The sequence below is a fragment of the Lampetra planeri genome, unplaced genomic scaffold (genome assembly GCF_965212315.1).
Source record: "Lampetra planeri unplaced genomic scaffold, kcLamPlan1.2.h2 scaffold_1965, whole genome shotgun sequence".
Lineage (NCBI taxonomy): Eukaryota > Metazoa > Chordata > Hyperoartia > Petromyzontiformes > Petromyzontidae > Lampetra > Lampetra planeri.
Genome location: NW_027614718.1, coordinates 1 through 11,595, shown reverse-complemented (window position 1 = coordinate 11,595; position 11,595 = coordinate 1). Strand labels below are relative to the sequence as shown.

The 11,595-nt window shown below is 42.6% G+C and overlaps 1 protein-coding gene across 1 annotated transcript; it reads left to right on the top strand.

Moving 5' to 3' along the window:
• Positions 1–469: 469 nt before the first annotated feature.
• LOC144740207 (bromodomain-containing protein 4-like) lies at positions 470–11,544 on the top strand (the record flags this gene model as incomplete). Its single annotated transcript, XM_078623060.1, has 10 exons — positions 470–567; positions 7,248–7,638; positions 8,209–8,346; positions 8,430–8,565; positions 8,655–8,989; positions 9,084–9,458; positions 9,548–9,676; positions 10,546–10,776; positions 10,859–11,082; positions 11,213–11,544. Coding segments are annotated over exons 1-10 (2,389 nt in total), but the record flags the coding sequence as incomplete, so codon positions are not given.
• Positions 11,545–11,595: the final 51 nt, after the last annotated feature.

Sequence of the window (11,595 nt, the reverse complement as noted above, 5' to 3'; positions counted from 1 at the left end):
ACAAAGCTCTGCTGGATTTTATCGAAGCCCTCTCTCCCCTCTCTTGCCTTGCATACCTCTCACTTACTAACGTTCATTTACGTTTGGGGGGCCCTGAAGAGGACACAATGGAGCGAAGAGCCTTTGGCAACTGGGCCGTTGTACTACTGAGAGGGGGGTGGGGTAGAGAGAGGACCGGTTCACACAGCTAACACAGCCTGCCGGCTGGAGGCTTCCTCAGCCTCTCCTCCCCTCCTGGACCCACTCTTCCCAGGACGGGCCTTTTTCTTGGATCAGCCACCCTCAAACTGCTTGGACTTACACTAAGGATTACTCACCATGTTCTGTGGGATTTTCGGCTACCTAGTGGAGCCTGAAGATTAAGCATATCCTGTGATTTGGAAGAGAGAAAAGGAAAAACAAACCCTTAATTCTTTTGTACCCTCTGTTTTGATCTGTGGCTTCTCTTTCTACTTAGTGGAGTTCATAAATGGATTACAAGATGCATGCCAAGTCAAACGATTTGCTGGATTTTCAAAAACTGGATGCCCTACTGGAAAAAATTGCACATTCAGTCTCTGTGAAAAGGTAACGTTATTTGGTGTGGTCAAATCTGTTGGTGATATTTTAAAGCCTTACCAAAGGGTTTTAATTCATAATTTAAATATATTGTCAGCTGCACAAAATATATGTTGAACTGCTGAAGAGAGGACTTCATGAGGAAAAAACAACAGCCTGGAGGTATGGTTCTTGGAGTATCATGTGGTTCCCGCTGTCTCTAGTCTTACATGGCGCAGCACAGCATTCTAGTTTTTAATGAGTGTTTCCCAGTCTGTGTTGAGAATAGTATTGTTATCCAGATTTCAGCCAGAAGCCCTGAACTTACCTCCTGGTGAGAAAGGGGGTGTGGGGGAAGGGGAGCTAGAGAAGAAGAAGGGGGTTGTGTGTGTGGCGACCGATACAAATGTCGCCGGAGTTTAGCTTGCTTATCCTAACCAGCTGGAAGTATGGCCCCGGAAGAGTTGGCATGATTCTTTCCAGTTATTGGCTGTCTTGAGTTACGGTAAGCCTATCTGAATCACTGAGTTTGTTCACCACTGACTCACTGAGGAGCAAAATGGTTGTAATAACCCATGGGGATTTCTTACAAATGAATTAAGTAGGAGGACAACAGTAAACACACAAAAGTATGAATGAACAGGGGTGGTTACTTTAAACATAGTATGCATACTAGGCGTTGTTTGTATGTTTGCATAGAAACATCAGTGTTTTTTCCATAGGACTCAGATAAGGTGTCATCTAAGCAATCACACGTGGTTCAAGGCTGACAGTGGTAGAAGTAACATTTCAAGGATGTCCTACTATTGTGTAGTGTTTCTGCTGTTAATATTGCCAAGAAGGCTCTAATTCTAAATGGTGATTTCTGTAGCATGTTCCCTGCCCTCTGCTAGTCATAGGTTACTGTTTGTCATGGGAATTTGGTTGTTATGTGTCCTTTTTGTACCCTCTTACCTTTTCTGTCACATATTCATGGTATGCCCATTTACAGAGTTTTAAGATACCCTTATATCTTCCATGTATAAAACTATTGTACAAGGGAAAAGCTAATGACAAGAACATGACAGTAAATAATCTATTTACCGAAAATAAATGCAATTCGTTCAAATCGGGGTATTATTAGACAATAAATTTAAAAACGAACTGCTGCCAAGTTAAGATAGGACAAAGTTGGCTTTGTTAAATGAGGTAAGACAAATAGTGTGATGTTCTTGGCCATGTAATAGTGGTCCCATTAATTATTGATTCCTTTGCTTTCAGGCACAATGCAGGCCAACTATCTGATACTTCATGTGAGATGTGCAGGTGGCCATTTTTGCCTCAACACGACCCTACCCTCATACATGAATGATTAATAGTTTACTTTCACAGGGGATGTAGACATCTTGCTATTATGGTTTTCTTGCCTTTGTATGTAGGTCAGTCACTATGAAGCTGAACACGAGAGCACACTTCCTGGTGTGAGGTGTGCTTCCCCCACCTTAGTAACCAGAGCCACTTTGGTCCCTGAAAACATTCCACTGCAGGCTATGTTGATGTATGTCCAGGTCAAAGGTCAACTGTTATTCCAGAGCCTGGGGCAATGCAGGACATGCAGCTGCAGGAAGTGGACTTCTTGATTGGCCTTAGTGGCTTCTGCAGACTCAGTGTCGTATGTCAACACTGTTCTTATGTCAGACTTCGACTTCCCAAACTACTGGCATTGAGTGTGAATCTGTTGCATGTCTGACATTATGGACAAAAGAAAGTATTGAATCCAATTTGAATCCAATTTTCACTACATTATTCATTTCTACAATATGCACAAGATGAAGTTGATGTGAATAAGGGCAGTACGTCACAGATATCTACCAAGTATCACCAAAAATAGCGTTGAAACAGTGTGATTAGTTCAGGGTGCTTGTGACTGGCTTGTGACCTAGAATATTTTTAACAATGGTGATGTTAAGAAGACATTAAGCAGCATTGCTTGTGTACACATAACATACAAATTAGGTGTGAAGCCAACCTTTTGTGAGATTTGACATAGTACGTAGGCACTTTGCCACCAGTAATGTTATGTGAACATTTTGTTTCATTTCATTCTTTGTTGTCGTCGTCCCTGGATGACCCCTCAGTATACTTTTCCGTTTCTCTCTCTGTGGAAGTTTTTCTTCGTTGTTTTAAGACTTCTGGAAACGCTCACCTTTTTGAAGATGAACAAAGATAGACTACCCAGGTTTGGCACTGCACTTGCATTTGAGTTCGATAATTTTCGTTCAGTCAACATCCCATTAATTAAGCAATATCATTCTCAAGGTCGTGTGTTGGATATCAGCACAGATGCAATTGTGTTGCAGGCGTGAGGCAATTCCTGTAAACCACAGCCTGTTCTTATAAACCACAGTTCCAAAATCACATTTTCTTCATTACAATGATTTATTTGATTACATCATCTTTTCAGTTGTGAAGAAGCACATTTCCTGTCCTGTAGCTCACCAGCTTGTCTGATGTATTTGTTCTTCATTTCAGCTCTTCTTTCATAGTTTTTAGTTCATCCTGTGTTTACGTTCACGAGACACGGGAAAATTTACCTTGGCTCCAGAACTGAAGTTTAAAGCGTACCAACTGTTTGCTTCTATTTGGACCAAAGGGAAACAAATCATGGATCCCCTTTAAAACTCAAATTATATATTTCTCTATGCAGACCAACTTCAACTGCCCTAGTAACAAAACAAGATGCTCCATGTTATCCATATTTATGTATTGTTTGTAAAGCTGCTCTTCTTGTATGAACAACACCACTGAACCTCTGCATTGTATAAGGCCATCTTATCTTCAAAGTTTTTCTCCATGTAGCCCCAGCACTCTGTCATAGCTTAAGTGACAGTTGATGAAACCTTAATTAACGGTCATTAAAAAGGCTGTGAAGTGGAGCGATACTGTTTGTTTCAAATGGTTGTGGTACTGAATATCAGCACTCATTGAATATCTCTCCTCCATTGAAATGGTTCAGTCGAAACTTAATCTGGTGGAGCAAGTAACGCATTGCATCTTGATGCATCAAGGAAGAAGACACTGCTACGTCCCACGACTATGGTCCCTGTTATCACTTGTTTTGATGTCAGCAACGTATCACACATCCCGTGTTTATAATGTCCCAGTGAATGTCTGGTTTCTTCAGGGCTATAGACAACATTTAATCATGGACTAATTTGAAAATTTGTGAATTAAAATTAGATTAGTAAAATGAGTATCAGTTGAACTCAACAGACTCAGGACAGCCATGTGCCATTAGTAACGTGCACTTGATGACATTTGCGTGTTTGATGTGTGTGGTTTTGCCCTGCACATTACAAGCGTAATGAGTTGGACCTGTGCTTCCATGTGTTTGAGCATATTGTCTCAGTTTAAGTAGCACCAAGCATCAGCAGGCCTGACCAGCATCAGCTGAATCATATAAATAGATTGCATGGATTGATTGTCGGACAAAATGGAAACCTTAGTACGTCATTCTCCCAAGTGTTATGATGCACCGTATATCTGGACTACAGATGTTTGAAGGAAGAGATTATGCTCCTTTCTGTTTAAATCACATGATATCGCCTTTCATTTTCTAACATGTTAGCTAACATGTTTGTCTTTGTTGCAACGCCTTTGTGTCAGTGACTGTCACTATGAGGATGTATTTTGTTGTATAAATGCACTGGAGGCCTGCTGCGTTGAGCCTGTATTTTGGCCATTTTTTAATTACTGTGTTACGTTTTTAAAAAGTTTCAAGTATGATGTTGGATGTTTTGTTACAGTTCAGATTTCAAGCTTGTAATATTGTCTGCCAGGACAGGTTATTGAAGGCCGTCAGTTCTTTTAAATGTTCCAAGCTTTGCAAGGCCACAAAAAACTCTTAGTCAGGAATATATAGAAGAATGAAATTGACAGCATTCCATGTCAAAATCATGGACATTCATATTTTGGCTACCGGTAGTTGTATTCCTGAACCCCTGCCCCTTATCATGTTTGTACTGCATGACAAATTTTCAGTCTTATTCGCAATGGTACATGTGGACAAAAAAAGTGCAAAATTCCTAATCATGGTTAATTTGGGGTGATATGTCCTTATGTCATTATACTGTCACCACAACTTTTTTGACATGTATACCAGTATTTATTTCTTCCAATATTGCAATGTTCCTCCAATGTTACCTCTTGGAAGAGAATATCCGTAGTGAGCTTCCCCGCCTCTGAAACATTGATTGGCCTAAAGAGAGATTCAATCAAAAGTGGCCACTTGAGAAGAATTGGAACCAATTCTATAGCTGTGAACTCTTTAAAGCCTGTCCAGTTGTGAGCTGACTCCAATCGTTTAAGGACACGGGGCCATTTAGATAGTTAAACCATTTGAAAATGTGAGTGGTGAGTTTTTTTTCCCCCTCGATCTCTGTGTGTAGAATTGGGTTTGTGAAAGTGTAAATGAATAATCTTAAATGTGTATTTAGGTTTGTAAATGTGTACAGATATCTGCAAATGTTTAAAATGTTTTAGTGATTAGCTTTGTAAATACACCAATTCGTATTCTGATTTGTAAGTGTACTGACATTTGTAAGATTTAGATATCCACTGCCAGACAAAGGTGTCTCTGATTCATGTGAATGAGAAACTGTGTCCAAACATTTTACCAGTAGTAGTGTATCTGTGACCGCATAGATAGATATGTACAATATCTACATACGAATTTGTTTCTATATAGTCTTGGCTTATTTAGGTATTAATTTTATAATTAATAACTTAGAACACATGATTTTTAGAGTTCCATGCAAATGTCAGTGTGTGTCAGAGATCATATGTACATTGTATTTAATATAGAGCAAGCTGTTATAAATGAGTATAGTTAATGAAGAATTCTCACTTACATGGAGACACAAATGACCATGTCTAACTCCATGGACGGAGATCATCAATCAGCCACTGTGGGAAAGAACAGAGAACCTGAGCACTTTGTTGCTTATGATCAAATTATGAAGTGACAAGAAGCTGAAGTTCCCTCCAGCCCCCCAGTCCCAAGGCCAAACAGAGTATTTACAGTGAGAAGGTGATTGACATTGTGTCCTGTGGTGCTGCATGTGCAAATGGGAAAGTCATATCGGAAAACAGCCTGAAGGTGGCTGGTACAAGAAACTGAATAATAATTGGATTTATTTTGCAGTCTCCAAAGTTAAGAATATTTCAGTGTTTTTCCCATCATTTAATTGGCCTATGGCCCCTTTAGTTGCCTGTGGCATTGACAGGTTTTGTGCTTTTGGGGTTTTATCATTAAATGGCTTTGTTTACAGTCGATAAGCTACCATTTGTGGCTGGTACTTGTTTATGTGTTGTGTCTCTGATGTGTTATTCAATGGAACGGTCAGTTAGCCAAATCCACCAGTCTGTTTGACTGCTTCAGGCGGGCCAAGACCGCAATCATGTGGTGCACAACTGCTTCCTTCTTCGCAGAAAATGACTCATCATGAATGTGATTAGTCACAGATCCATACAGTGGTGTGTATTTAAGGCTGTGGAGGTGCAGTGTGTGATATTTCAAGACTTTCCGTTCTCATCAGTGGAGAACTGAACCATATGGTCAAAGTCTTTCATTTAGAATTTAAACCAATTATTTTTAGCTTGTTGGTTTTGTGTCGATCTTGAATGTGATGTCCCTGCCTTCCTGAGAGAAGATATTATGTAGGGCTTAGTGCTGTGTAGTGGAACACACAGTTCCTGTTACCGGATGACCATACTCTGCACCCCCATCCACCAACACTGTGATTAAACACCCTCAGGTTCGAAGACAAGTGTAATTCACTCACCCACCAGGTTCACTTACGAACACAAGCACACTAGGGCCAAATGTAGACCTCAACAATTGACTTACAATTACAGTACAGTTAACCTCAATGTAGTGATGACCCAGTTCCAGAAATAGTAGTTTTCTACTATACTACTTGTATGATACTTCCTCCTTAGTGGAGGTATTTAGATATAAAACAGATGATTCTGATACAGGAAAATATATAACCCTCTAAATTAAAACTGTAGGTGTTCATTTATATATCTCATATACATATATATACTTGTATATCTCTCATATCTGTGCTAATGACACATTTTCTGTAGCATCAGTTCCTGCACACATACTGTAGACACAAACATGTGTAAAACAATATGTATTTTGTTGGGTTTTGTTTTTGTTTTTGTTTTCAAAAAATGAAGTAAAAGGGAGGAGAAATATTTTTTATTTTAGTTTTGGTGTTTTGTTTCAGTGGAAATTTATATCATAATGTTTGTGCAAATTAAAGAGTGAATTTTCATGATGAGGTTGTTAGTTATGGGTCTTGGCTATTGTTGTCCTGCTATGTTTTTTATATCACCCTTTTACAACACACTGGACCGTATGAAGTATATTAGCACCTTTTGTCCACCAATATTTTAAAAAAGTCATTTGAAAAGGTTTTTGATGTTTGAATGTAGAATTTTCCTGGTTTTGTTGGTCTGTAGCTTGTCTATGTGTGCTCAAGGCTCTATTGTATAGCACTCCACATTCTAACAGAAAAACTGTGAACCCTTTAGACTACACAGTCATTAACACAGCTTCTGCATACATCTGCGTTGGTGCTCTAATGAAAAAAGTATTGAATTATTAGGTGTCGTGTTTGCAGACATGATAGTAAACACACATACTGACTTTTCTCCTCCAGAGAGTCCAGCGAGGAGTGCAATGGGATCAGTGGTGCTCTGTCAGTGGAGTCTGTGCCGGGGCCAAGACTGAACTGGTGTACTGCCAACACCACTACCCCTGCCCCTGTGCCAGCTCCTGCTCCCATTCCGGGGCCTGAGCCCATGCCCAACCCTGTTAGAATGGGGGACGGCCTGGATGCAGCACAGATGTCCGGCAGTAGCAGCAGCAGCCAGGGGCAGGCCCAGCAAATGGGCAATCCCGCAGCCCCAGAGTGCATCAATCCCGAGAGGCCCAAGCGCCAGACCAATCAGCTACAGTACCTGCTCAAGGTGGTGGTGAAGGCCTTGTGGAAGCACCAGTTTGCCTGGCCCTTTCATGCACCAGTGGACGCAATCAAGCTGAATCTGCCTGTGAGTACTAGTACCCCACATCTCAAACATTACGTTCAGATTACATCCTTGCCTTAATACAGTATGTTTTCAGCATTGTCTGATGATTGTAAGGCAAAAGCCCAAAGGCCAGTCCAGACCAAAGATTCGAGGCGCAACGGAACAGTTGCAGACAGAGTTGCACCTTGGCACCTGTACCTGTTCAGTCACAGATATGACAGACTGCTGCTAACGTCCTTGACCCGTGACTGTGTGACGTATACGGGACAAGAAGAATGCGCTGATGAATCCTGTTAAAGCACAGCTGTGTTATTTGTGCTGTTCTGAGTTACGGCTTGTCGACTCGCACCCATTGCTGTGGTTTACGTGAGGTTGCAATGAGCGGACGCCGCTCGCTGCCTCAGCGTAAACTGGACTGTTGCAAGTGAATGCACGTAGATGCAAGTTGCTGCGATCTTAGGTCTGAACTGGATGAACAGGTGATGTAACACTGCATTAAGTGTGTGGCGGTGTTTCTTTCAGTCTAATACTTGAATCTCTTGATCTCACCCATAGAGAGAAATGATGATGAATGGTGTAACCTATTTTCAGGACTACTACACAATAATCAAAACTCCTATGGACATGGGAACAATCAAGAAAAGGCTTGAGAACAGTTACTACTTGAATGCTCAAGAATGTATCCAAGACTTCAACACCATGTTTACCAACTGCTACATATACAACAAGGTAATGTACTTGCAGAACTGAACTTTTATTACGGACTCTGGAATGACTTTACTTTGCTGAGGTGTTTTTGTCTCACCCTGCAGCCTGGAGATGACATTGTCTTAATGGCAGAGGCTCTTGAAAAGGCCTTCCTCCAGAAGGTCTCAGAGATGCCTCAGGAAGAAATCGAAATTGTTGTCATGACAGGGAAAGGCCGTGGCCGCGGTCGGAGAGAAGGAGGTACGTGACGTACTCCTTCACGTCATCATGTATGGCCTGTACGTCTTCATGCAGCTAACTGTTAGTAAGTGTGTTGTTCTCTTATCAAGGTCTCAGCTTGAAACCAGGGGGCATAATTGATTCTTCGTCTACAACTCCTCAAACGAGGGGTTTGTTGAACCTCTCAGCGGTACCACAGACCAGAGGACCGGTGCAGGGCCCGCCTTCACTACCTCCCCAGCCTCTGATGCAGGCCCTGCCGTCCCACCTTCCCCCGATGTTACCCAGCCACGCACCACAGCTTGGGGCTCCCTATTCCTTGGGTTCAGATTGTGCCCCTCAAATTCCCATCATGACTTCTGTGCCCCCCCCAGCGCAGACCTCCCTGCCCCCAACGTCCATCCAGTGTGCCCCATTATTGCAGAACCCCATAACTATGACCAAAGTGAGTGGAAGTGACTCTGTGACTGTGGTTACATTTTGTGCTCTCTGTCCAATCATACATCCATGGGTCTGTTTCTTTTTTCAACACTATCCAGCAAAGAAAGAGCCAGAAAAGAAAAGCAGACACTACGACGCCTACAGCAAACGACCAACTGAGCGAGTCTTCCCCAGCAGAGTCCAAGTCTGGGAAGACGTTGCCCAGACGGGAGAGCACCCGCCCCACCAAAGTGATGAAAAAGGACGTGCCAGACTCCCAGCATCAAATAGTTATGGGCTTGGGGCCAAGTGGTGGTCACAGCCCCAGACCACAAGATCAGCTGGGATACTGTGCTAGTCTAGTCCGAGACATGCTGTCCAAGAAACATGCTGCTTACGCCTGGCCGTTCTACAGACCTGTCGATGTGGATGCACTGGGCCTACATGACTACCACGACATCATTAAACACCCAATGGACCTCAGTACCATCAAGGTGTGGGAAACCTGCTGAATTTGTCAGCGGGATATTGTTTTCAGTAGAAGTAACATCACAGTAATTCATGTTCTTGATGGGTTTAATAGGCCAAGCTGGAGAACAGGCAATACCGGGAACCCCAGGAGTTTGCTGCAGATGTGCGATTAATGTTTTCCAACTGCTACAAATATAATCCACCGGACCATGAGGTGGTCTCTATGGCACGCAAGCTACAGGTACGTGTTATGTAACATCGGCATTCATTTTACACTATTTATATAAGAGATACAGAAACTGGGTGTGAAGAAGTTAGTGTCAGCTAACATGGAAGTCTTCACACTAAATCCTGAGTTATGCTACTGCATCAAATTGACGGCTTACCTACGGCGCAGTGGTCTCTCCGTATCCTACGCTGTAGGTTGACGTGCACCTCCAAAGAATTGTAACCCAGTGCAGACAGAGAGCGCTGTGATTGGTTTTAGCTTGGTAGGGACACAAGTCAAAAAACAACATTTATCTAACCAAAGGATTTCTATCAGTCAGAGTTAATTCTCCAAAGAGCTGCAGATCAGTTCATTGGATCGCTCTCTCCCCTGGGATGACGATGCATGTTGACCGGCGATCACGTCTGTATTCACAGCTGCTAGGTGCTACATGCTAGCTGCTTTATCTGTGGCTTCTCTCATCTCCGACAACGTCGGAACAGATTTCCAAATAGGCGGTATTTGGATAAACTGACCACATATTCTCAATCTAAGGTGTTACTTTCCCACAATAATTTTTTTAAAACTTAATGAAATGAAATAAACAGTCCAAATGATGAAAATTAAACCAGCTGTGACCGGAAAAGCCAGAAGCGAATCAACTAGAGGGATGCGACCCCCTACCGCTCTGGCGCTGAATTGCACTGTGACGACAAGTTCCGAGGGTTCACGACGGCGTCACAACATTGGCGTAGGTAGGCCGTCACTTTGACGCAGTAGCATAACTCTTAAGAAGAGAGCTAACAGCTCTTTACTTCTTTGTTCTTGTTCTCTAATTCTGTTATTTGGACATCATGGACACTGCATCCATTTTGCTCAGCTTGTTTCTTTACATTTTACAGGATGTCTTTGAGATGCGTTTTGCCAAGATGCCAGATGAGCCCGAGATAAAGCCTCTTGTTTCTGCCCCAACACCTACACTTCACCATCCGGCCCCTGTTAAGCCCCAGCCTCCTTTGGGCCACGTCGCTTCCTCGTCCGACAGCTCCAGTGACTCGTCCTCAGAGTCTGAGTCCTCAACAGACGACTCTGAAGAGGAGAGAGCTCAGAGGCTGGCAGAGCTCCAGGAGCAGGTCAGTGAGCAGAAAACCTTCAGACTTTCTATCACATCAGCTGTTACCGTTAAATTAAAGCTGCTCTCTTGTCTCGGTGCAGTTGAAGGCTGTCCATGAACAGCTTGCCGCCCTCTCTCAGCCACAAGCCAGCAAACCAAAGAGAAAAGAGAAGGAAAAGAAAGAGAAGAAAGACAAGCATAAGAAGAAAGGCATGTCTGGCCTTGTGGATGAGATCCAGGATACTCTACCGATTTCACAGGTGTCAAAAAGGACCAAGACCAGTAACAGTAACAACAAAGAGGTTATTCCTAAGAAGAAACCCAGGTAGGTTCCTAAAATCAGTCTCATACTTCATACTTTATAATATATAATATTATGATAATTCCAGGTGAAATGCTGGACCACTTGAAAAATACTCCTTAAGTTCACCACTGTATCATGTTTGCCCAAACAGTAAAAAAGAGGGGATGAAAAGCATTCATCCCGCCAACGTTCAGCCTGTTCCCGGCCTGGAAGATGATCTAGGAGCAGCAGGGTCATCAGTTCCAGGTGAAAAGTGCAAGCCCATGACGTATGAGGAGAAGAGGCAGCTAAGCTTGGACATCAACAAGCTACCTGGTGACAAACTTGGTCGTGTAGTGCATATTATCCAGTCCAGAGAGCCCTCGCTTAAGAACTCGAACCCTGACGAGATTGAGATTGACTTTGAAACGCTCAAGCCCTCTACTCTTCGAGAGCTGGAGAGATATGTGTCTTCCTGCCTTCGCAAGAAGAAGAAGGTTTCAGGTTGGTGTCAGTGGAGAGTATGGCTGACGAGTCAATGTAGAAATGTGAAAA